General features: G+C 41.1%; 1 protein-coding gene and 1 non-coding gene across 6 annotated transcripts in view; one reads left to right on the top strand and one right to left on the bottom strand.

The window, feature by feature from the left end:
• The window catches only part of UBE2W (ubiquitin conjugating enzyme E2 W), a 112990-nt gene extending 85872 nt beyond the window's left edge, over positions 1 to 27118 (top strand). For 3 of the 5 annotated variants that reach the window (XM_077876534.1, XM_077876539.1, XM_077876540.1), the window contains one exon: positions 26124 to 26341. In XM_077876534.1, coding sequence (XP_077732660.1) covers positions 26124 to 26326 — 203 coding nt within the window. In that variant the 3' untranslated portion in view covers positions 26327 to 26341. Of the gene's footprint in view, positions 1 to 18157; positions 18231 to 26123; positions 26342 to 27035 lie in introns of those variants that run through there. The other 2 variants (XM_077876535.1, XM_077876538.1) reach the window with 2 other exon arrangements.
• LOC144300692 (U6 spliceosomal RNA) lies at positions 8819 to 8925 on the bottom strand. Its single transcript, XR_013367495.1, has one exon. It is a non-coding gene; the product is annotated as a U6 spliceosomal RNA (small nuclear RNA).
• Positions 27119 to 27416: the final 298 nt, after the last annotated feature.

The following is a 27416-nucleotide window of genomic DNA, read 5'->3' on the forward strand; positions in this document are numbered from 1 at the left end:
AGAGGGGGGTCCCATGCAAAATATGTTACTTATTCCCATAATATTTTACTTTGTTTACTTCTGCCATTCTGTTGGGTCTTGTTTTGTTTTGTTTTTTTTATTCATCATGCACCGTATCTTCTCTTCCTCCCCTTCAGTACCACCTCTAAGCATTTCTACACCTTTTCAGTGTTTAAAAAAGCAAGTAAGGACATGAGTCTATAGCATACTATTTAGTGTCTGCAGCACTGTGTTACTGAAACCCTTAAACTACTATCTGCTATTTTCCTATCAAACGTCAAACTGATCTCAGGCCACATTTCTATATAGTTTATCAAAGAAAGGAGATGCTGGTTATTCTAGTGGAACTCATTCTTGGTGATCTTATGCTGGTTCCACATGGTCTTTTCTTTAGTTTCCATTTGAATAACTGAATTCTGCATAATGCTTTGTGATTTCTGATCTGTTGAAGTGTATGCATTCCAGTCTAAAAAAATACATCTCTCTTTCTTTCTCTCTCTCTCTCTCTCTCTCTCAGTCACAAAGTGGGTGTGACTGCTGTGGGACTGCACCATCTCCCTTCACGAAATAACCTGGTTATTCGTGACTGCTGGTCAGCTGCAAGCAGTGCAGTTAGCTGGTTGGTATCCTCCAACTGTCGCTCTTTAGGATCTGCCTCAGATTTAGAGCCAAAATCACACTTTTCCCAAGCAGTTCCCTGCCAATAACATGGCCTGGACATTGCTACTGAATGTGGGACTTCTGTACTAGGTAATCGTTGCTAATCTTCCGGTTAGATCAGCGACACCTTGTCAGATCTACATCTCAGTCTGTCGCTCTGCCTATCCACACCTGCTTCCTCCCCTCTTTCCCTTCATAGGCTTCAGATCTGCATCGCAGTTTGGTTTTCATAGCCCAATCATTATCATCCTCATCATCATCCTCATCCTTCTCCCCCCGCCTCCTTTTTTAAGTAAACTATACATCCACCATGGGGCTTGAATTCACAACCGCAAGACTGAGTTGCATGCTCTACCCTGAGCTAGTCAAGTGCCCTATTCCAATCCCTTTATAATCTTTTACAAACATTGTACATACCCTTACCCACAAGAAACTTTGTGCCCTATCAATACCAGTGTCTGCTTTCTGCACCACCAAAATCAACACAGTTGGCACTGAGTGTGGTCAAGAAGAAGGTGGTTAAGAGGGAGTTTTGAGACCCATTCACTCACTGAGGACCCTATCCCAGATTGTGTTTGGGGCATTGATAGCCTCTGCCACAGGTGTTACGTGGCCCAGTTGCTAAAACTTCCACAAGTGGTGGAACCACCAAGTAAGTGGTGGAGGAGACCACCATAGACAGTGCAATAGTTCAAGCATTTGAAAAATATAGCAGAACAATGAACATAAGGACAATGAGGGACGCCTGGGTGGCTTAGTGGCTGAGCACCTGCCTTCAGCCCAGGGCGTGATCCTGCAGTCCCGGGATCGAGTCCCACATCGGGCTCCCTGAATGGAGCCTGCTTCTCCCTCTGCCTGTGTCTCTGCCTCTCTCTCTATGTCTCTCGTGAATAAATAAACTCTTAAAAAAAAAAAAAAGGACAATGAAATTGTCTAGTTATTTTTTTTTGTCTAGTTATTAATAAATTGTATTATCTTAGTTTTAGTCTACTTGGGCCACCATAACAAAATCTTACAGATGGTGGCTACCACAACATTCACAGCACTCAGAGAGAGAGTGTGTGTGCACTCTGCTCTTATAAGGGCATGAATCCCTTCATGAGGGCCCCACTCTCATTATCTCAGCTAGACCTAATCATCTTTTTTTTTTTTTAATTTTTATTTATTTATGATAGTCACAGAGAGAGAGAGAGAGAGGCAGAGACACAGGCAGAGGGAGAAGCAGGCTCCATGCACCGGGAGCCCGACGTGGGATTTGATCCCGGGTCTCCAGGATCGCGCCCTGGGCTAAAGGCAGGCGCTAAACTGCTGTGCCACCCAGGGATCCCCCTAATCATCTTCTAAAGGCTCAATCTCCAACTATCACATGGGAGGTACGGCTTCAAAGTATGAGTTAGGAGGGGGTCAGATACATGATTCAGTCCATAGCATCTCCTATAGAGAGATAATGCAAAGTTGAGGGCAAAGAACAATTGAAAACTGATTCTGAACACTAGAGGGCCTCTTCAGTGATTGCCAAAGAAGGTCTTATCTCAGACTTTGGTCTGCATTTAAAAGAACCTTGAGTGGCATGTGGCTGGCTCAGTCAATGGAGCATGAGACTCTGTCTTGGAGTTGTAAGTTTGAGCCCCACAGTGGGTGCAGAAATTACTTAAATTTTTAAAACAAATGCATAAAAAGGGGCTTGGGTTTCAAAGATACTTGGATGCTCAGTTGGGACAGGTCTCTTATGGGAAGGTCAGTGCCCTAATTGGGACAACTTGACTCTGACACACGGGATGGCAACATCTGGGTGGGTGACCCCAGAGATTTTTTTCTCCCTGACTCCTCTGTAATTTTAGAGCCTATAGAGGTGGTCCACCCTCCAAAATAAAAGCTGGAGTACCCATACACTTCTCTGTGAGAAGACCCATCAAGGACCTTCTCAGGATCTACCCCCACCTCTTCTAGCTGCGAGGAGCATAAGTCAGTTTAAGAAATAGTATAACCTACCTGGAATATGCTGAGTCTAATAATGGAGGAAAAGAACTATTGCTTTGGGATCCTTGAGTGGCTCAGCGGTTAAAGCGTCTGCCTTCAGTCCAGGGCCTGATCCTGGAGTCCCAGGATTGAGTCCCATGTCAGGGTCCGTGCATGGAGCCTGTTTCTCCCTCTGCCTGTGTCTCCGCCTCTTTTTCTCTCTGTGTCTCTCATTAATAAATAAATAAATAAATAATCTTAAAAAAAAAAAAAACTATTGCTTTTTTTTTATTTAATTTTTTCCAGTGTTACTGAGGTACAGTTGACATATAACATAAATTTAAGGTTTGCAATGTAATTATTTGATATATATTATAAAATGATTACCACAGTAGGATTTGTTAACCTCTCCATCACCTCACATAACTACCATTTCTTTTTTTGTGGTGAGGATATTGAGATCTCTTAGATCTATCTTTCTTTCTCTCTCTCTTTTTTAAAAGATATTATTTATTTATTAATGAGACACAAAGAGAGGCAGAGACATACACAGGCAGAGGGAGAAGCAGGCTCCTGCAGGGAACCCAATGCAGGACTCAATCCTGGGACCCCGGGATCATGCCCTGAGCCTAAGGCAGATGCTCAACCACTGAGCCACCCAGGCATCCCAACTCTTAGATCTTTCAAGTATATAATACAGTAATATTAACTATAATCATTAGGTCCTGATGCACATTAGATTCCAGAATGTATTCATCTTATAACTGGAAGTTTGTACCCCTTGTCTAAGATCTCCCTGTTTCTCCCACTTCCAGCTACTCTTAGCTATGAGTTTGACATTTTTAGATTCCACATATTAGTGATACCATAGAGTATTTCTCTCTCTCTCTCTCTAACTTACTTCATTTAGCATCATGTCCTCAAGGGCCGTGCCTGTTGTCACAGATGACAAAATCTCCTTTGCTATGGCTAAAAAATATTCCATTTTATAAATATCACAACTTCTTTATCCATTTTTCTATAGATAATGGACACTTAGGTTGTTTCCATATCTTGGCGATTGTGGACAATGCTGCAGTGGACGTGGGAATGCATACAGCTCCTTGAGATCCTGATTTTGTTTTCTTTGGATTCATACCCAGGAGTGGGATTGCTGGATCATATGGTAATTCTATTTTTTAATTCTTTAAGGAACCTCCATTCTTTCACCATGCTTGCCATTGTGGCTGTTCCAATTTACACTTCCACCAATAGTGCACAAGCATTCCCTTTTCTCCACATCCTTGCCAAAACCAGTTATCTCTTGTCTTTTCAAGTAATAACAATTTTAACAACACAAGATGACTTCTCATGTTCTTGCTTTGCATTTCCCTGACAATTAGTGATGTTAAGCATCTTTTCATGTACCTGTTGACCATTTGTATGTCTTTTTTTTTAAAAGAGAAATCTCTCTTTAGTTCCCCATTCTTAAGTATTTTATTGTTTTTGATGTTGCGAATAGAATTGCTTTATTTCTTTTTCAGATATTTGTTATTAATGTATGGACATGCAACTGATTTCTGTATATTGATTTTGGATCCTATACCTTTACTGAATTTGTTGATTAGTTCTAACAGTTTTTTGGTGGCATCTTTAGGATTTTCTATTTATGATGTATAAGATCATATCTTCTGCAGACAAAGGTAATTTTACCTCTTCCTTTCCAATTTGAATGCCTTTTATTTGTTTTGTTTTATTTTTAGATTTTATTTATTTATTCCTGAGAGACACACACACAGAGAGAGAGAGAGAGAGAGAGAGAGGCAGAGACATAGGAAGAGGGAGAAGCAGGCTCCCTGCAAGGAGCCTGATGTGGGACTCAAGCCTGGACCCAGGGACCACGCCCTGACCCAAAGGCACACAGACACTCAACTGCTGAGCCACCCAAGAGTCCCTTTTTATTTCTTTTTCTTATCTGATTGCTCTAGCTAGGACTTCCCGTACTTGTGTTGAATAGGATTGGTGAGTAGGCACACTTGTCTTGTTCCTGGTCTTAGAGGAAAAGCTTTCAACTTTTCAACCTTTCGCCACTGAATATGATATTAATTTTAGGCTTGTCATATATGGTTTATACTATGCTGAGGTACATTCCTTCTACTCCAGTTTATAATAGTTTTTATCATGAAAAGATGTTGTATTTTGTCAAATGCTTTTTCTCTTTTTATTTTCATTCTATTAATGTGATATACTACATTTATCACTTTGCATTTGCTAATATTTTCTTTAGAATTTTTATATCTGTATTCATCTGTGATATTAACCTGTAGTTTTATTTCTTGTAGTGTCCTTACCTGGCTTTGGTATTAAGAGTATTAAGATAATGATGACCTTATAAATTGAGTTTAGGAGTGTCCCTTCCTCTTCAAATTTTTTGGAAGAGTTGAGAAGGATTGACATTAATTCTTCTTTAATGTTTAGTAGAATTCACCAAGAAAACCATATGGTCCTGGGCTTTTCACTGTTGGGAAATTTTTGGTTACTGATTCAATCTCCTTACTCATTATTGGTATGTTCAGATTTTCTATTTTTTCATGTTTTAGTCTTTGTAAGTTGTGTGTTTCTAGGAATTTATCCATATCTTCTAGTTTATCCAATTTGTTGGCATATAGTTGTTAATGGTAGTCTCTTATGATCCTTTGTGTTTCTGTATTATTAGTTATAATTAGTTATACAATTTTACATATTTAAATCTTATCTTTTTTTAGTCTAGCTAAAGGTTTGTCAGTATTTTTATCTTTTCAAAATATCAGCTCTTAGCTTCACTTTCTTTTCTTCTGATCTCTATCTCGTTTATTTCTGCTCCAGTCTTTGTTATTTCCTTCCTTTTACTAACTTTTGGATTAGTTTGTTCCTCTTTTTCTAGTTCTTTGAGGTGTAAAATTAGATGTTTTATTTGAGATCTTTTTTTCTGAATGTAGATGTTTATCACTATAAACTTCCCTTTTAGAACTGTTTTTGCTGCATCCCATAAGGTCTGCTACATTATATTTCTTTCATTGGCTTCAAGATAGTTATTTTCCTTTGACTTCTTTTTTGATCCATTGGTTTATTCAGGAGTATGTTGTATAATTTCCACATTTTGCTAAGTTTTCCAATTTTCCTCCTGTTATTGATTTCTAGTTTTATGCTATTACTATTATGATCAGAAAGTATACTTTGCATTATTTCATTCTTCTCAAATTTATTATGATTTGTTTGTCGCCTATCGGATCTATTCTGGAGAATGATCTTTATGTACTTGACAAGAATGTATATTCTACTGTTGGATGGAATGTTCTGTACAATGGACTGTTAGATCCATTTGGTTTAATACTTAAATTTTTTCTTTAAGTCAGCCCTACACCCAATGTGGGGCTTGAACTCAAAACCCCAAGATCAAGAATTGCATGTTCTACCAACTGAGTCAGTCAGGCACCCCTTCATTTGGTTTAAAGTATGACTCAAGCCTGTTTCCTTACTGATTTTCTGTCTGGATGATCTATCCACTGTTAGAAGTGGAGTATTGAGGTCCTCTACCATTATTCTATTGCTGTGTATTTCTCCCTTCAGATCTGTTACTATTTGCTTAATATATTTAGGTGCTGTGATGTGGGGTGCATATATACTTAAAATTATTATATCTTCCTGATAAATTCACCTTTTTATCATTATATAATGGCCTTCTTTGTCTCTGTTACAGGTTTTGACTTAAAGTCCATTTTGCCTGATAAAAGTAGAGGCACTCTGATCACTTTTAGTTTCCATCAGCATGGAATATCTTTCTTTGTCTCTTCACTTTGAACTTATGTGTGTCTATAAAAATGAAGTGAGCCTTTTGTAGTGGCATGTAGTTTGGTCCTTTTTAGATTCATCTAAACACACTCTAGCTTTTGATTGGAGAGTTTGATCTATTTACATTTATAGTAATTATTGATAAGTAAAGACTTACTAATGCCATCTTATTGTTTTCTGGCTGTTGGTAGTTTCGTGGTTTCTTTTTCTCTCTCGTTACCTTTGTGAATTGATGATTTTCCATGGTGGTATGCTTTGATTCTCTTCTCTATCTTTCATGAATCTACTATAGGTTTTTGCTTTGTGGTCACTGTGAGGCTTATATAAAATATCATGTAGATATTATAGTCTATTTTAGGCTAGTGACAGCTTAACTTCAATCACATACAAGTACTCTGCCCTTTTACTTCCCTTCCTCTTATATTTGATGTTAGAATTTAGCTTCTAATATTGTGTATTCATTAACAAATTATTGTAGCTATAGGTATCTTTAATACTCATGTCCTTTAACCTTTATCCTAGAGTTAAGTGATTAACACACCACCATATTATTAGGTTTTAGGTATTCTGAATTTGACTATATATTTACCTTTACTGATATGTTGTATATTTCATATGTCTTCATGTTACTAATTAGTATCTTTTCATTTTATTTATTTATTTATTTATTTATTCATTCATTCATTCATTCATTCATTTATTTTTAAAGATTTTATTTATTTATTCATGAGAGACACACACAGAGAGAGAGAGGCAGAGACACAGGCAGAAGCAGGTTCATGCAGGAAGCCCAACGTGGGACTCGATCCCCGGTCTCGAGGATCATACCCTGGGCTGAAGGCAGCACTAAACTGCTGAGCCACCCGGGCTGCCCGTATCTTTTCATTTTAGCTTGAAGAACTCCATTTATGGGATCCCTGGGTGGCGCAGCGGTTTAGTGCCTGCCTTTGGCCCAGGGCGCGATCCTGGAGACCCGGGATCGAATCCCACGTCGGGCTCCCGGTGCATGGAGCCTGCTTCTCCCTCTGCCTATGTCTCTGCCTCTCTCTCTCTCTCTGTGACTATCATAAATAAATAAAAATTAAAAAAAAAAAAAGAACTCCATTTAGCAATTTTTGTAAGGCAGGTCTAGGGGTGGTGAACTCTCAGCTTTTCTTTATCTGGGAAGGTCTTTCTCTCTCCTCCATTTCTGAAAGACCACTTTGCCAGATCAACTATTCACTTTTGACAGTTTGGGTTTGTTTGTTTGTTTGTTTGTTTGTTTGTTTCAGTGCTTTGGATATATTAACCCACTCTTCTCCTGCCTATATATTTTCTGCTGAGAAATCTGATTATAGCCTTATGGAGGTTCTCTTGTAAATTACAAGCTTCTTTTCTCTTGCTGCTTTTTAAGATTCTATCTTCATCTTTTATTTTTATTTTTATTTTTTTTTAAATTTATTTATGATAGTCACACAGAGAGAGAGAGAGAGAGAGAGAGAGGCAGAGACACAGGCAGAGGGAGAAGCATGCTCCATGCAGGGAGCCCGATGTGGGACTCGATCCTGGGACTCCAGGATCATGCCCTGGGCCAAAGGCAGGTGCTAAACCGCTGAGGCACCCAGGGATCCCCATCTTTTATTTTTAACAGTTTTATTATAATGTGCCTTGAAGATGATCTCTTTGAGTTTTTTGGTGACCCATGAGCTTCATGAACTTGAATATACAAATCTCTCCTCAGATTTTGGAAGTTCTCAGCCATTGTATCTTTAAAATGGCTTTCTGACCCCTTTTCCCTCTCTTTTCTTTCTGGGATTCCAAAAATTCACAAACTGTTTCTTTCTACTTTATCCTATAGGTCACATTGGATTTCTTCACTCTTTTCATTCTTTTCCTTGTTCTCAAGACTACATAATTTCAAAGTTTCTTAAAATACATTTAATTCATTGTATTTTTCAGCTCCATTTGGTTCTTTTTTATGATTCTGTTTTTGTAAGAGTTCTCATTTTATTCATGTATATTTTTCCTGATTTTGTTGAATTTTCTTTCTGTATTTTCTTGAAGCTCATTGAGGTTCCATAAAACAACTATTTTAAATTATTTGTCTAAAGTTGCACATCTCCATGTCTTGGGGAACAGTAACTGCAGGAGAGTTGTGGTCCTTTAGTGCTGTCATATTTCCTTAGTTTTTCATGTTCCTTGAAGTTTTACATTGTTGCCTTTGTATTTGACATGGTAGTCACTTCCTCTAGTCTTTTCTGTCTTTGGAAGAGAAGTACCATTCATCAGCCCTGCTAGGGATTTTAAGGCTTTCTCAGATCTTCTATAGATACACCTGCTCCGTGCTTCTGGCTTCCACTTGTGGTAGAATTCCTTTTTTTTTTTATGTTTTTTTTTTTTTTTTTAATTTAAAAATATGGAACGCTTCACGAATTTGCGTGTCATCCTTACGCAGGGGCCATGCTAATCTTCTCTGTATCGTTCCAATTTTAGTATATGTGCTGCCGAAGCGAGCACTTGTGGTAGAATTCATAAGCTGTATGCCTTCTCTCAATCCTGGAAGACATCATGCTGACAGTGCTGACAGCCTTTCTTTTGTTTTCCCAAAGTTGGAGCTAAAGCTTTAGTTTGTGGTCCTTCCCTGGCCCGCAGATTCAGGCCAGCTTTCTGTGTATGCTCACTAACCGTCTTCCAAAGTTTTCTCCTACCACCACCAATGGAAGTATGCATGGGGACCCAGTCACAGCAGGGAAGGGGTTGTGGATAAGGTATGTGGAGTGTGGAGGCGTCCATTAGCCAGTTGAGGAGAATCCACTTGTGAGACATCTCCAGTGGTTCATGATGGAATCTTGATGGAATCTGTTTTGCATTTAGTAGGATTCACTTCTTTAACGCTCTCCTTTGAATTACTATAGTATATGGTAGAGAAAGAGAATAAAAGGCTTTAAAAAGTGACATGCTGGAATGGATGTTTTGTGAGATCAGAAGACTCCCCAAAGGATTATATTCCATGAAAGGTCCTAGAGGACAAGTGATCACAAGGCCGTCATGTTAAGGTGCTGATGAGGTGAGCACTGCAATCATTAAGAGATTCAGCCTCTCCTACCCAGAGCAGGGCAAGCTCTTGGAGAGGCTATCCCAAAACTTGGATAGTTGATAACAATGGAAATGAAGGGGTCTCAAAGTAATAGAAAGCAGGTGGTGATGCATAACTGCCAGAAGCCAGAGGTTGTTTGTTTGTTTGTTTTGTGAGCAAAGTGATAGAAGTTTATTAAACAGAGATAGAGAAAGCTCTGAGAAGTGAGAGGGGTCCCAACAAGGTTGCCTCCGTTTTAATTGTAATAATACTAGATCAGATTTGCAGCCAAGGGGGGTTCGCTGCAGAAAGTTCTGGACAGGATTCGAACAGAGTTCCAGGGCAGCCCCGGTGGTGTAGCGGTTTAGCGCCGCCTGCAACCCAGGGTGTGATCCTGGAGACCCGGGATCGAGTCCCACATCAGGCTTCCTGCATGGAGCCTGCTTCTCCCTCTGCCTGTGTCTCTGCCTCTCTCTCGCTCTCTCTGAATGAATAAATAAATAAATTAAAAAAAAAAAAAAAAAGAACAGAGTTCCAAAGGGGCAAAACAGAAGCAATCAGCCAGGATACTGCTCAGTACATATAATAAAAGGAAAGCAAATTTCAACCTAATGTATAACACATGATTATCGTTAATAATAATGTATCATATTCTTGAAATTTGCTAAGAGTAGATCTCAAGTATTGTTACCACATACACGAACATGGGTGTGCAGATGGTATGAAGGTGATGGATGTGTTCATCATTTTGGTCGTGTTAGTCACTTCGCAGTGCATAGAAACATAAAAACAGCATGTTGTACCCCTTAAATATATACATTCTTTGTCAAAAATAAATACATACATACATACATGCATACATACATGCAAAAAATGGTTGAACAAGAGGCCAGTGTGGTCAGCTCAGCAAATGACGTGATCTTGCCATGTTTCTAGGCAAGAAACAATATTTAGATCCAGGACCATCCAGGACCCATTGACTATAGAGGTGGTCTAGTCCTCAGACAGAAGAACCCTGCAATACCATGGCAAGTATATTACTGTAATGATCACCCCCGTTTTTCCCCAAAGGTGATGGACTCAGATGATGTTATTTACTCAGAGAAAGGAGAATGAATACTCAGATATTTGTAGGACTATTGAACACAAGAGACCTAAAATGTCCTCGTGGCTCCCATAACAGAGAGGGGACAAATGAGGAGCTAGGCAATAAATAGGGTCCTTGGCAACTTCCATTGGGTCTGCAACCTCACTCTGTGGCTAGTCTTCCATATCTGGATATATGACTGGGATTGACATATTTAGCAGTTGAAGTAAGCCTTACACTGAGTCTGCTTACAGAGGGGCAAAGCCATCATGTTAGGCAAAGCCAAGTGGAATGCTCTAATACTGCCCCCTATATCACTTTGCCAAAATAGAATATATTTCTGTCATTTAAAAATATATATATATATGAAGATGAAGTAACAAGGGCCAATTTAAGGAACAAAAAGAACTGTAAGAACTAAAATGCTACATGAAATTTTGAAACAACAGTTTCTAAAACATTGGCTATCAGGAAAGGAAGGATAGTAGTCCCTGGAAGAAAGGAAACAAATGTGGTGAGCCCTATAATTGCAGCAGATCCCACCAGTGTGCTGTTTCCAGGCTATGGTGCCCAGAGTGGGAGCCAAGTGGAGCCCAATTGTCTTCCTGAGTTGAGACAAAGCTGGAAGTCAAGAGAGGCCCAGGGTGACTGGAGTTCTCACATGCAAATACTGAAGAGTAGAGGGCATTCAGAGAGAGAACACCAGGAATCCACAGGCAGTGTCCAGCAAGTCTTCAGCAAGTTAGGAAAGGCTCAGGCTGGGGAAAGATCCACTCAAAAGGAGCAATTTGCAGAGACCACAACATCTGGACCAAGTTTGTGTTTCCATCAGCCGGAGTGGAAAACCTTGTAATTCATGGAGCATAGGGTGGAATATTCATAAGAGCATTGCCTAAATAGTGAGGAAAAAGAAATCCTAAACACCACTCTGTGCTCACCTCAAAAAACCTAAAAAGTAAATTTTAAGAGGATCAAACTCTTCCCAAGTATTTAATTGCATTGCAGAACAAAGCTTTTAAATATTTATAGAAATAAATATATTTATATGTGTATATGTGCATATATGTGTGTGTGTGTGTGTGTGTGTGTGTGTGTATCTCCCGTACCCAACATTCCAATGGTGGGAAAATCACTACATGGGAGCCTCTTGTCCTGAAAGAATGTTATGAGTTGAATTGTGTCCCCTCCAAATTCATGTGTTGAAGTTCTAACCCCCAGTACTTCAGAATGTGATCGATTTAGAGACAGTCTTTACAGAGATAATCAAGTTAAAATATGGCCCTATAAGGTCATTATAAAAAAGGGAAATTTGGGCAGAAAGACACACAAAGGAGGAAGACAATGTGAAGACAAAGGGAAGACTTGATGTGAACATCAGGATGGCTATCTGCAAGCCATGGAGAGAGGCCTCGAACAGGCCCTTCTCACTGGCCTCAGAAGGAACCAACTCTGCTGCCACTTTGATTTCAGACTTCCAGTCTCCAGAGCTGTAAGATAATTTCTGGTGTTTAAGTATCTAGTTTGTGGCACTGTTTTATGGCAGCTCTAGCAAACTGATATGGAGGGCAAGCAATTTGTTCTCGCCAGAATAACATTTATTTTGGGTATTGGTTTACCTTTTCTCCCAGTGGAGTCAAGCAGCCAGCATCACTATCTGGCGTCTCATAGAGTCCTTGATCCACAGATGAAGATTCCAGATAATGTGGTATCTGACCAGGAGACCCATTTCACAGCAAAGGAAGTGTAGGAGTGGACCTGTGACCATGGGATCAACTGGCCATGTCACATATGCATCATCCAAAGATAACTGCTCCAAGAGTACAACCCAGCAGCCTATTGGAGGGACAGCTGATGTATGAACTTGGAGGCAATGGTCTGTCTGCAAAGTTGGGTGCCATCTTCAGTATGTCGTATGTGCACTTGGATCAGAGACTTATATATGGGACTTTGTCTCTAATAAGAAGAATACATGAGTCCTGGAATCCAAGGAGTTGCATTTTTTTTCCCAGGGGACATAGCATGAGTCCCATTGTACTTTAAGTTATAGCTATTGTCTTAGTGCTTTGGATTCCTTGTGTTCAGGGACAGGCTGGCAAGAAAGGCCATCTTGGCTGGGGTAATTGACCCTGATATCCAGACCAGGAATCTTGAAGAGACTCAAGGCAATCTATTATGGATTTAGACTAAAAAAATACATTCTAATTTTTCTTGAGCATATTTTTCCCCAAGAAGTAATATTAAAGTTCTTTAGTGATAACTTCTAGATATGAACATAGTGACTCAACAGTTCCATACATCACCCAGTGCTCATGACAGACAAGTGCTCTCCTTAATCCCCATCACCTACTTCACCCATCCCCCACTTCACCCATTCCCCCCCTCTGGAATCCACCAGTTTGTTCTCTATAGCTAAGAAAAGAGAGACTTTCATGAACTCATTTGTGCCTGCAAGTAACAGAAAGGAAAGAGACTATGTTTTATATCTTTGTCTCTTTAAGAAAAAATTACGACTTTGTTCAACACAGCATTGCAGAGTGTTAAATCAATTCAACAATCTCCTTCCAGTAAGATTTGAAATAGAGCCAGAATTCGTACTTTAGGGGAATAAAGCTCCCCCCAAATGATTCTGACACACAGCCAGGTTTGAGGATGACTGTTTTAACTCACTTCCAAGTTTCTTAGGTTACCAGCAATGTTATTTCTCTTTCAAACATCAATCTAGGAGGATGGAAGGCAAAGTAATTTTCAGCTGTAACTCAGTATCAAGAGAATAAATATTTGTCAGGGAGAATACAGCAAGAGAACAAAAGCAAAATGTACAAATATTAACTTATTGTATTTCAGAAACGGGAAATAATTTAAACTGCTAACTAAAAATTCAGACGAAATACAATTCCTATTTAGAATAAATAGGGAATTTCAGCTGAGAGAATTGTTTTGAGATCAGTGACAGATCTCCCAGTCATCAAAAAGAAATTTCAGATTAGAATAGTTTTACATTTATAAATATCCTTGTTTCTTCACATTTCGAGCTGGACCTGGGCCTTGTATTAAGGCTATTTTTGTTTGCAAGGAAAACTGTCTAGAGGTACCTGGGTGGCTTAGTCCTTTGGGCATCTGATTCTTGGTTTTGGCTAGGGTCTCTGGGTCTCCTGGAGGGGTGCGAGTGCGAGTCCCTAGGCAGACTCTGCTTGAGATTCTCTCCCTCTGCTCCTCCCCGCCCCCACTTGTGGATGTGGGCCCCCTCATATTCCTCCCCTCTCCCTGAAATCAATTAGTTATTAAGTCTTAAAAAAACAAAAAAAGCTCGCTAACAGGGGTTTGTTGGTTTATGAAATGAGAAAGTCTGGGGTGGTACTGACTTCAGAATAATGGGAGGCAGGACTCTGTCTTTTCCCTCCCACAAGAGGGTCCCTGACATTCTACTTCGCAGCCTCTTGACTCCAAGAAAACACGTGTCTCTTTCCTGCTGTTTGCATGGCTATCTTAGAGCTGACTGTACTTTCTTTTTTATAGTTTGCAACACCCCTCAATCCTCACTGAAGGTGGGAGAATGGGGGACTTGTAGGACTGAGTCTCATGGCTGCCACTGTGACCAGGAGTTCACAAACCCATCAGGACCACATGAAATTGGCAAAGTGTTTCTGAACATAATGAAAATGAAGTTGGGCAGAGAATATCTACAGGATTGTATTGACCACGTGGCAGATAATAGATCCGAATTTGCACATGGAGTTATATTCAGATCCTCTGCCCATTTTTAAGTTGGATTGTTTGTTTTTTGCTACTGAGGTGTATGAATTTCTTTATATATTTGAGATATTAACCCTATATCAGATACATGATTTATAAACATTTCCTTCCAGTCTATTGCCGTTACATCTTGTTGATGGTTTTCTGTGCTGTGCTATTCCCTTCTTATAATGTCACTTTTTGACATTACTAATTACCTGTTTAATATTTTCATTTATTATATTCCCTGTGCCTAGAAAAAATTCCTGGCATACGATAGGAGTTTAATAAGTATTTGTTAAATTAATGAATGTAATTGCTTAATTTTGTAGATACCTATCACTAATTCTTCCTACACTAATTCTTCCAACCTACACCACATGATTGAAAAATATCAACTAAGGTGTCAGCACATTCTAGGTCATGCTCTGGTAACAAATTACCACCAAATTCTGATGACTTTCAAGAAAAAAAATATGTTGTTTGTTTTCCTCATGATATAAATCTGTCACAAGTTGGCTGCATACTATCTCCATTCAATGAAGAGCAGCCTCTTTGCAGAACATGGCTGGTCTGTAGCAGGCAGCAAAGGACCTATAGCTGATTGGCTCTTCAAGTTTCTACTCTGAAGTTACTCTTCACATTCTCTCACAATGTATTGAGCCAAATAGATCTTCGGCCAAGATGAGCATCAATGGGACAGGGATCTATAGTCTTTTTAGGGGCCCTGGAAGGAGGTGCATCATGGGAAAAACCACAATATTTGTGGAAGAGTAATACAGTCTTCCACAGATAATGCATCGGATCCATTTTCTCTAGGAGTCGTTCTACATAAGTCCTCCATTCTTGGGACGCCTGGGTGGCTCAGTGGTTGGGCATCTGCCTTTGGCTCAGGGCTTGATCCCAGAGTCCTGGGATCAAGTCCCACATCAGGCTTCATGCATGGAGCCTGCTTCTCCCTTTGCCTGTGTCTCTGCCTCTCTTTCTCTCTCTGTGTCTCTCGTGAATAAATAAATAAAATATTTTTTTAAAAGTCCTCCATTCTCCATTGATGTGGACTGTTTGCTTTTTGGGCCTGCCCCAATAGCTGTCATGCAGGGACTTCCCTTGCCATCATTTTGGAAAATCCCTTTGTGTATCACACATATTGGATTCCCATTTCCTGGATCTAGGGTCTTTTTCTTTGTTTAGTTTCTCACTTGCCCTCATTTTTCAGTAGAAAGAAAAAGCAGAAGCAGGAGGTAAATTCTGAGATCATTCAGGCTTAAAAATGTCTTTACTCTCATATATGATTAATAGTTACACTGAGTATAGAAATCTTTTTTAAAAAAATATTCTATTTATTTATTTGAGAGAAAACAAGAGAGAGCATGAGCAGGAGAAGGGCAGAAGGAGACTCCCCACTGAGCCAGGAGCCCATTATGGGGCTCTATCCGAGGACTGTGGGATCACGGTCAGGCTTCTGCCTGAGCTAAAGGCAGACTTTTTTTTTTTTTTTTTTTTTTTTTTTTAGGATTTTAATTATTTATTTATGAGAGGGAGACAGAGAGAGAGAAAGAGAGGCAAAAATAGAGAGAGAGAGAGAGAGAGGCAAAGAAGAAACAGGCTCCATGCAGGGAGCCCGAGGCAGGACTTGATGATCCAGGATCTCCAGGATCAGGCCCTGGGCCGTAGGCAGGCGCTGAACCACTGAGCTAGCCAGGGATCCCCTGAAGACAGATGTTTTTGTTTTTGTTTTTTTTATTTTTATTTATTTATGATAGGCACACAGTGAGAGAGAGAGAGGCAGAGGCACAGGCGGAGGGAGAAGCAGGCTCCATGCACCGGGAGCCCGACGTGGGATTCGATCCCGGTCTCCAGGATCGCGCCCTGGGCCAAAGGCAGGCGCCAAACCGCTGCGCCACCCAGGGATCCCGAAGGCAGATGTTTAATTGACTGAGCCATCCAGGTGTCCTTGCATATAGAATTCTTTTTTTTTTTTCTTTTTAAGATTTTATTTATTTATTCATGAGAGACAGAGTGAGAAAGAGAGAGAGGCAGAGACGTGGACAGAGGGAGAAGCAGACTCCATGCAGGGAGCCCGATATGGGACTCGATCCCGAGACTCTGGGATCATGCCCTGAGCCAAAGACAGATGCTCAACCAGTGAGCCACTCAGGCGTCCCCTGAGTATAGAATTCTAAGTTGATAAAATGTTTTTGGAATTTTTTGAAGGTATATCTTCATTAACTTGTAGATTTCAATTTTTTTTTTTTGAGAAGTTAACACTTCTATTTTTTTTTCTTTATTTTCTCTACTCATTTGTTTATAATATATTTCTACTCTGGAAGCTTTTGGATTTTTTTAAATTACTGAAGTACTAAATTTCGTAACAACATGCCTTTAATTTTTTTTTTTTCATCCGTTGTGTGGGGTGCATGATAGCCTCTTTCAGTTTGGAAATCCATGTCCTTCAACATGGGGAAATTTTCTTTTACTGTTTCTTTGGTAATTTCCATCCCTTCATCTTCTATTTTTGGAACTCTGAGTAAAGAGTCATTGTACCTCCTTGACTTATTTTCTCAAATTCTTTCCTTTTCCTTCCTTCCTTCCTTCCTTCCTTCCTTCCTTCCTTCCTTCCTTCCTTCCTTTCCTCATCCTCTTCCTCCTCCTCCTCCTCCTCCTTCTCCTCCTCCTTCTCCTCCTCCTCCTCCTCCTCCTCCTCCTCCTCCTCCTCCTCCTCCTCCTCCTCCTCCTTCTTCTTCTTCTTCTGCTTCTTCTTCTTCTTCTTCTTCTTCTTCTTCTTCTTAATTTTATTTATTTGAGAGAGAACATGAGCAGGGGAGAGGCAGAGAGAGAGGGAGAAGCAGACTCCCCGCTGAGCAGGGATTTTTCCCTTTGTGGGACTTGATCCCAGGACCCTGGATCACAACCTGAGCTGAAGGCAGATACTCAACCACTGAGCCATCCAAGCACCCCTTTTCTTTTCCTTTAAAAAAAAAAATATTGTCGGGCAGCCTGGGTGGCTCAGGGTTTGGTGCCTGCCTTCAACCCAGGGTGTGATCCTGGAGACCCGGGATTGAGTCCCACATTGGACTCCCTGCATGGAGCCTGCTTCTGCCTCTGCCTCTGTCTCTGTCTCTCTCTCGCTCTGTGTCTCATGAATAAATAAATAAAATCATAAAAAAAAAATACTATTGTCCACCTCCTTTCTTGTCTGTTATTCTTCTGATTCTATTATAATAGAAAATTTTAATTTCTAAGAACCAATTTTTTTGGATTATAACTTTTAAAATAACATCCATTTCTTTTTTTATGTTTTTGCAGTTTTAACCCTTTATTTGACAATCAACAGTTTTCAACTGTTAACTGTCTGTAGATTTTTGAAAGTGGTGACAGGTGCATAGGTAATCAATGTATAGAGCTTGTATGGTGAATCTTCGTGCTCATTAAATTTTCTGGACAAGAGTACATGGATATGGTATGGAGCATTCCTCATCCCTTTGGCCCAGACAGCTTATTGAGCCCGACGTCAGTGTGTACACCTGGAGCTCCCATCTCCTTCATGGCAAATTTCTGGATCTCTTTGAATGGCTGAAGGGAATGCTTCTTTTTTTTTTTAATATTTATTTATTTATTCATGAGAGACACAGAGACAGAGGCAGAGGGAGAGGCAGGCTCCCTGTGAGGAGCCTGATATGGCACTCCATCCCAGGACCCTGGGATCATGACCTGAGCTGAATGCAGATGCTCAACCACCGAGCCACCCGGTGCCCTGAGGGGAATGCTCTTGAAGCCCACTCCATGGATGTGCTTGTGAATATTGATGGTGTACTCTGTGGTCACTACCTCATGGATGACCCTTCTTCTTCCAGCCACCCTTGTTTGTGGAAGCCAATCTGCCAGGCCCTGGTTGGAAAGGAAGGAGCATTCAGTTCCTTTTAAAGGGTACAGTATATTCTCTAAACCTTGATTAATGATAATTAAAACAAACAAGCAAACAAACTTCTGTTCCTTGTATTGCCTGTCTTTCATTTTAGTTCTTTTTCTTTTCATTTTTGTTTTTTTATCTTTCATGTTAGATGCTTTCTTCCTGTTGTAGGGGGCACACAAAACTGACTAGGTCTCTGCATGGGCGTGACTTATTGACATGGAGGATTTGATATAGTAAAATGAGATAGTAAGCCTGGGTGTTGTTGATGTTTTTGTTGGTAACTCCAACAGTATATAGAAATTGCTTCTTGGGGCACCTGGGTAGCATAGTTGGTTAAGCATCTGCCTTCAGCTCAGGTCATGATCTCGGGGTCCTGGGATGAGCCCCTATATCAGGCTCCTTGCTCAGCCCAGAGTCAGCTTCTCTGTCTCTCTCTGCCTCTCACACCGCTGGTGATATCTCTCTCTCCCTCTCTCTCTCAAGTAAATAAATAAAATCTTTAAAAAATAAAAGTAAATAAAATAAATTGCTTCTCTGCAGCCAGTTTCTCAAGAGAAACCTTTAGTGTCTTGCCTGGGTGTCCGCTCTCCTGCCACACTTCCAGGAGCTAGGCAAGACTATTAATTAGAATAGAGAGTTATCTGCTGAAGAGATCTAGGAGTGCAGTGGCTTGAAAAACAAGGTTCTCTTTCACATAACTGTCGAGGTTGGGTAAGTGGACTGCTCATCTCCACCCAGTCATGTTAGGAATTCAGTTTTCTTCTGTCTGGGAACATGTCATAGGGCAATGGTACTCAGATGATGGTCCCTGAACCAACAGCATCCGCATCACCTAGAGTATTGTTAGAAATGCAGATTTTCAGGCCTACCTCAGACTTACTGAGTCAGCAACTTTGGGAGTGGGGCTTCTATTCTAGTAAACTCTGAAGTGATTTTGATGCCTGTCAAGGTGTTGGAATCACTACCCTAAGGCATTGTCCTTTTCTTTGTGGTTGAAATAGAGTGTCAGACTAACCAGGGTACAGCTGAGGAAAAGGGAAGCGCCAGGAGCAGTTCAGGGGCAGGAATGTGTCTTTATGTTCCTCTGGTGAGAGCATCATCATCTGGGTCACACTTAGCTGCAGTGGGGCTGGGCAGAGTGCTCCCTCCCTGACATCCCACTTGCCCAGTTACAACTCAGTTATCATGGAAGAAGAGAGAATGAATCTTGGTGAATAACTAGCAGTCAGCCAGAGAGAGGGAGGATTGGGACATGCATGCGTCAGGCATGGTTCACTTTCACCCAAGCCCATGTTGTCAGCCCTCTCCCTGTGCTTACACCACACCTAGTGTGCCTGAGCCCTGGGCCTCCCTGGTTCACTTTCCCCACAGAATAAACCTTCCATCTCCTTGAGGGGTTGAACAAAGGAGAATTGCTTAGCTGTTAGCTGCAGGGTAGAAACTAATTTAATGGTTCCTATACTGATTTTCAGTCAATTCTTCTGTTGTAAGCCCTAATGCTTTATCTCTTCTAAGTACTTCCAGAACCTCTGTTTCTGGGCAGTGCCAGGACTCTTCTTGTTAAATTGGATCATTTTCATTGGCACTTAGAGTCAGCTTCCTCAGCTTATTAAACTAGTTATCACTTCTCTGTCCACTTTACATATTCTCCATTTTCTTAAAAATTATTTGCTCATTGTTGTGTCTTCTATTTGCCTTTGGGAACTTAGGTCTTTTAAATATTTTTACTTCATTATAATAAGATTTGGGTGGGACAAGAGATAAATGGATGTGTCCCATCTGCCATTTTTCTTTTAATTTTAAAATTTTATTTAATTTTTAAAAGATTTACTTTTTTTAAAAAGATTTTATTTATTCATGAGAGACACACAAAGAGAGACAGAGACATAGCCAAAGGGATAAGCAGGCTTACTGCAAGGAGCCTGTTGCAGGACTTGATACCAGGACCCCGGGATCATGACCTGAGCCAAAGGCAGATGCTCAACCACTGAGGCACCCAGGTGCCCAGAAGATTTACTTATTTATTTTACAGAGAGACAGAGAGAGAGGGAGAGAGAGAGAGAGAACAGTGGTGAAGGGCAACGGAGAAGGAGAGAGAGCCTCAAGCAGACTCTACACTGAGCATAGAGCCTGACTCGGATCTTGATCTCATGACCCTGAGATCACAACCTGAGCCAAAACCAAGAGTCAGACGTGTAACCAACTGTGCCACCCAGGTGCCCCTCAATCTGTCATTTTTAATCACAAGTGTAAATTTGAAAATTTGCAACTTTCCTATTTAGGCAAGAGGTTTATTATGGAATGTTAGAGGACTCTGAGAAAAAGAACCAAAGGAAATTACATGAAGATGGTTAAAGGGAAAAATATAATTAACTGCATTATTTTAAGCTTAAATTAGCAAAATTCATTGAAATATGATTTGAAACAGAGACATATAAATTGAGTAGTGAATTAATACTACCTGTTAGTTTCTCTTTTAAGTAGGGACAGGCGAACTTTTTCTATAAAGAGCCAGATATAAGGCAGCCCGGGTGGCTCAGCAGTTTAGCGCCACCTTCAGCCCAGGGTGTGATCCTGGAGACCCCGGGTCGAGTCCCACATCAGGCTCCCTGCATGGAGCCTGCTTCTCCCTCTGCCTGTGTCTCTGCCTCTCTCTCTTTCTCTCTCTCTGTCTCTCATGAATAAATAAATAAATAAAATCTTTTTAAAAAAAGAGCCAGATATAAAATGTTTTCAATTTGAGGGGGTGCTTACAGTCTCTATTGCAGATGCATAAAAGCAGAAACTGGCAATAGGTAAATGAAAGGGCATGACTATCTTTTTTTAACATTATTTACTAAAACAGGCAGCGGGCCATTTTGATCCATAGGCCCTAGTTTGCTAGCCCTATTTGAAAGCATTGAAAACTATCTTTTTAGACACTGGGCCATCAGTAATTCTTTCAGGAGAGCATTTGAGATCTTAGAATTTAGAATAGGGGCACCTAGCTGGCTTAGTTTGTGGAGCATGCAGCTCTTGATCTCAGGGTTGTGAGTTCGAGCCCCACTTTGGGTGTAGAGATTACTTAAAAATAAAATCTTAAAATTAAATCAATGTTTAAAAAAATGATCAGTTAAAAAAAAGATCAGTTATTGATTAAAGATATAGAGGGGAATTAGCAATGTAAATGATCTTTCTTATTATACCAGAAATCTTCCAACCTAGGTGGGAATTGGAGCCTTTGGCTCCATCTACAGGCAGAGGCTCTCTGTGTCTAAGTCCTTGTGCCTTATTGTTTTTCAAAATGCTCCATGGATGTGCTCCCTGCCAAAAAATTCGTATGGTCCTATGAGTTTGGGAAACAGCATGTCCTATCCCTTCTTGGAGACACTATCTATAGGGCAGAACAAGGCCTCTGAGAAATACTGCAGTAAAGAAAGTTTAACTTTATTCAACTCATAGCTTCTTAGACATATTTAATCAAAGAATCCTTTCCACACATAACAGCTATTAATGTCTATTGAAATGATTCCATGGAATTTTAGTTCATGATATTCTGGATCAGTCCTATTTGTGGTCTGGAATTTGGGAATTTATAGATCAAAAGTTTCCATGTTTGATATTGTTAATCCTGTTTTAGGTTCTGGCTTTGTGTTCTGAATTTAGAGGATCCAAGGGTAATTCTGACAGTATTCGTGAAGCCTGCTGCTGAAAGGAATGCTGGGAAAACCGTGACCTTATAGGATCTAGTGATGAGTGTTTTCATTCCTTCAGTCTATAAGGAGACAGACAGAAGACAGATGCTCAGTGAACAAAGTAGAAAAGTGGCACTAGCATGGGAGTGGTAGAAGGAGTTAGACCGTTTCTGACTTAAGCGTATTAAGTAAACCACCATCTAGTGTAAGGAAATTGCCTAGCCCTGCAGTCCAGAGACCATGTGTTCCCTGTTTTGGGCTGCCCTGAGGAAAAGCCCCAGCTGAGGGCCTAGCGGGGCTGGAAATCCAGTGCCTCTTTGGCTCATTCCCTTTTCCTTGTTAGAAAGATGATCTCTACTCAATAACACTTGTGCTTATGGAGCTGAGTCCACCCAGAGGGGTACCTTTAAAAGATTATCTCAAAGGCGTTTGTGACATAATAAAAAATACCTGCCTCCAGTTCCTGACACAGAGCTCCTAAAATCCTTGTAATCCTAAGTGATGGGGGTGATAGAAGCATTTTTTTTGGTTATAATATCTAGTGTTCCCTGACATAAGAGCTTCTAAGAACCTTCGAATCTCCAGAGGGTAGAGGAAAAAGATCCTATATCTGTAAGTGACAGTGAGGTCTGCCAGTGTATTAAGAAATCTTCTGGTGCCTCTCTGTACCCCTGACACTGTGTGGGGTCAGCCAGGTTATAGTTTGGAAAGAGAAAGGATGAAAAGTTTGGGGATGAGGAACCTTTGATTGCTGGGTGGCCACATGGTCCTCGATGGATGGAGCAGCATCTGTGCTACAATCATTTACTAAAGGTCAAAATCACCAATGGAATTTAGAGGTGGATACAACTCCCTTGGAGTTGGTTTACTGGAAGCATAAGAAAATGCAAACCAATAAGCAAAAGGTAAAATACACAATCTCTTGGCTACTGTATCCATAATATCTAAAATGGAATTAAAAGAGAGAACTGGGTCGAACTTTGATGCTAGATAAGGCTCAGATTTCCATTTGATCTGAGCTTAGGACTCTGGCCTCAAAGCCTTCCTCAAAGGGAAAAACTGTGCAGGCACAACGGATAGTACCTCTAAGACCTCTGGCCACCAGCAAGATAGTCCACATTGGAAAGGGGGTAAAACAAGGAAACTACTGAAAGCAGGGAGTACAGTGTAGCAGAGTGCCATTTTATGAGTGAGTGTCATCAGCTTCTTGAAGAACCTTTATGAAAATAGATTTTCAGAGCAATTTAGGGGGAGTGCCTTTGGTCTTGGATGTTGTAGATGGAAGAAGTTCACAGGGGACCCACGGCTACCACTGAACAATCACAGATGGCTATACATGATTCAGACACCTGTTCCCAATGGAATATCCAGACTCAGGGACTGGATAAAAGCCACTGTAAGATCTGATTACCCTGAGAAAGGAGACTTCCCAGCTCTCTCTATAAATGCAAGTGCAACACCACAGATGAAGTAGCTGATATGTTTCATATGTTTCATAAGTAAACTATGTGGGACTGGCTTCATGATAATCAGGATAGTCACCTACTGAATGTGCCCATTATCCAATGGGCACATGGTTAACGCTGTGGTTGAGGGACCCCCTTTTGCAGGGGCATCCCGTATAACATTAGTGCTGCATAACTGAGCAACGGTCTGGAAGCCTTATGGAATTTGCTGTCTAAGCTTCTCCTCATGGGTCTTATAGATGTTTATAAAAATATTAGGTTAACTAATGAGAGGATGGGAGAGGCAGAGGGAAGAATCAAGGACTGGTTTTAGGAAAATGAAGTTTTAAAAAATGGTTATTAAGAAATAAGGTGGGGATCCCTGGGTGGCGCAGTGGTTTGGCGCCTGCCTTTGGCCCAGGGCGTGATCCTGGAGACCCGGGATTGAATCCCACATCGGGCTCCTGGTGCATGGAGCCTGCTTCTCCCTCTGCCTATGTCTCTGCCTCTCTCTCTCTCTCACTGTGTGCCTATCATAAATAAATAAAATAAATTAAAAAAAAAAAAAAAAAAAAGAAATAAGGTGAATAAAGGAAAAAAAAAACATTGATAGGGGTGAAGAGAAGACAAAAGAGGACAAAGTGCCTGGCTGATTCAGTTAGAAGAGCATGAGACTCTAGATCTCAGGGTCATGAGTTCGAGCCCCTTGATGGGTGTAGAGAATACTAAAAAAGAAAGAAAGAAAGAAAGAAAGAAAGAAAGAAAGAAAGAAAGAAAGAAAGGAAAGAAAATGAATTATATATAAAAAAAAGGATAGTCATAGGACTTATCCCAGCAAGATGAAAGTAATTAGATGTTTATGGATTAATAAACCCGATATTGATAGGCTTAAAACACAGGTCTTAATGCTGAAATACTACTAAAAGGTTGAGAAAACCCATGAGACGCCTACTGCTCTTCCACCATTAAAGGGCCCCAAACAAGTTAGCTCCATTTCCCTCAGTTTGGAGCAATTTTAAAAGTGGGAGAGCAAAGATTATAATGAGAAACTAGACATGTAGTCACTGGGAGCAAAATAGTGAGGCATATGAGTCAGGGTAAAGATTGACCAAAGGGCTGGGGTTCCTCTGCTTGACCCCCTCACTGAGAATCTGAGACTTACACATGGAAGTGAGAAAAATGGCCAGGGAATAGAGAGAAGTTTCCTAGAGTCCTGGTAACCAGAGCCTCATGCACTGTGTACCAACCATATCAGGGAAGCCCTGCCTGGAGGGCTACAATTAGATTGAGACAATGCAGAAATGCAGGTGTTGTTAGGATTATGAAGATGAAAGTGTTTTCTTGTTTTTTTTTTTTTGTTTTTTTTTTTTTTAACTTTGAGAGTATGAGTGAGCAAGGTGGGGGTCAGCAGGGAGAGACAGGAGGAAAGGGTGAGAGAATCTCCACAGACTCCCCATTGAGCATGGAGCTGCATGCAGGACTCCATCCTAGGCCCCTGAGATCATGAGTTGAGTCAAAATCAAGATTAATCTGAGTCAACTCAGTCAACTGACAGAGCCCCCAGGTGCCCAAGATGGGAGTGTTTAAGCAGGAACACGTAAAGAGATCTTGTGTCCTTTATCTTCCACATCTTAGCCTCTGGGTGGTCCTGTGGGTGTGACTCAGAAAGGTCAAGGGTACCTGTGAGAGCAGAGCTGGAAGCAAACTAAGGACTTAAGAGTGTAGGTCCTGAAAAGGTTGAAACAGCTCTGGGCAGGTGGTAAGCTCAATTCAAACTCAGTAAGGGTTAAGGTCAAAGCTGGGGTAGAGGAGGAAAGGAGAAGAGAAGGCTGTTGACCAACAGCCAGGCTTTGAGGTAGCACTGGTTTATTTTCCATGGACATCTGGGACAGCCCTTGGAGAAGATATCCCCAGGGGTAAGGAAGACCGTGTGAGCCTCCAGGCTGGCAGGTGCTGGTTAGGAGAAGTGGTCTATCAGGTTTTTTTGTTTTGTTTTGTTTTGTTTTTAGATTTTATTTATTTATTTATGAGAAACACACACAGAGAGAGAGAGAGGCAGAGACATAGGCAGAGGGAGAAGCAGGCTCCATGCAGGGAGCCTGATGTGGGACTGCACCCTGGGACTCCAGGATCACACCCTGAACCGAAGGCAGACGCTCAACCACTGAGCCATCCAGGCGTCCCTGGTCTATCAGGTTTTAAGAAATAGTGTGTGTGGGATGCCTGGGACGCTTCTCCCTCTGCCTGTGTCTCTGCCTCCCTCTCTATGTCTCCCATGAATAAATAAATAAAATCTTAAAAAAAAAAAAAGAAAAAGAAATTGTGTGTGTGTGTGTGTGTTTAATGAAGACTTGTGGGATGATGATGGGACAAAGGTTATGAGGTAAGTGTAGTAAACACGAAAATTTAGTGAGGCTTATTCATGGAGATTCTTCTCTGCCTCCCTTCATCTTTGGTGATAAGATTGCTCCTTTTCTCTGGGTGTAGGGAGGGCACCTCTCACATGAGGGTTTTATTTCCTGTGTCAGGGGAAGGTCAGAAAGTCATTCCTGCACATGCTTTTTCTCAATTTTTTCAGCTTAAAATATTCAGTATGCCAATGTGTTCTATTTTGAGATACATGTTCTAGACTCTGTCATGGGCCTATACGTTAAAGAAGTAAATGAACAAATGGCTTGGGCCTGCTGGTGATGCTGGGGTGCGGCTGGGAGAAAAAGGAACCACCCTTGCTTGGGGTGATACCATTCAGCATGACCTCATCTGGCTGCCTTCTGTGGTCCCTCCTTAGGTCACCCTCACCTCCTCACTGGCCCACTTCCCACTGCGGCATGTCCCAGAAACACAGCACGACTAGATGTTACAATCGCACATGACTGCCTAGGAGTTTCCTCTTGCTTCCGACTTACCCCTTCATCCCTTCTGCTGCTGCACCTGCTAACTCCTTTAACTTGCCCAGAGTCTCCCCTTAAGCTGGGGAGGAGAATGGACTAGAAAAGTAAAGAAGCCCTGTTCCACTTGAATCTGATTTTGTGATCTCTATAATTCAGGTGTGCAGCTGCCTTCAGTGGGCAAGGAAAGTGTTAGGTAAGTGAAGTCAGCTGCCATGATTCATGCAGACCCAGGTATCCACAGAAGGAAACATTCAATGTCACCTTCATTTTAACACAGAAGCAATACAGTGAAAAGACAAGGTGATATGTTTCAGAGAATGTATGGAGTTTTATTTTTTTTTAATTTTTATTTATGATAGTCACAGAGAGAGAGAGAGAGAGAGGCAGAGACACAGGCAGAGGGAGAAGCAGGCTCAGGCACGGGAGCCTGACGTGGGATTCGATCCCGGGTCTCCAGGATCGTGCCCTGGGCCAAAGGCAGGCGCTAAACCGCTGCACCACCCAGGGATCCCAATGTATGGAGTTTTAAATGTGACTTTAAAATTCTTCAACATGCCTTCCATGGAGAGATGGGGTCAAGTTTCCACCCCTTGAATCTAAGCCCAGTAGAATATGGCAGGATTCACAGCATATCTGTGACAACTTGTGAGCCCAGACCTTACAAATCTGATGTCTGTGGAGTGCTTGGCTGGCTCAGTCAGTAGAGCATGCAACTCTTGATCTCAGGTCATGAGTTCAAGTCCCATGTTGGGCATAAAGCTTACCTTAAAAAACAAACAAACTGATGTCTTTGACTTCCTGTTTCATAGAATGCAGCCACTATGCTGTGAGAAAGCTGAGCAGCTATAGAAAGGCCACAGGTAGGCGTTTTGGCTGATGGTCCCAGCTGACAGCCAGCACCAACCACAGATGTGAGTAAGTGCGCGCTTATGGAGGCCCAGCCTGTGAGTTGCTCTACTTCTGCATGGAGCAGGGACCAGCTATTGAGCCTTGCCCAAGCTGCTTAAACTAAATCAATTGCTGTTGTTTTATTTTTTATTTATTTATTTTTAAAGATTTTGTTTATTCATGACAGACACAGAGAGAGGGAGGCAGAGACACAGGCAGAGGGAGAAACAGGGAGCCTGATGCAGGGCTTGATCCCAGGACCCTGGGATCACACCCTGAGCCAAAGGCAGACACTCAACCAC

This window comes from Canis aureus, chromosome 28 (genome assembly GCF_053574225.1).
Source record: "Canis aureus isolate CA01 chromosome 28, VMU_Caureus_v.1.0, whole genome shotgun sequence".
NCBI classification, from domain to species: domain Eukaryota; kingdom Metazoa; phylum Chordata; class Mammalia; order Carnivora; family Canidae; genus Canis; species Canis aureus.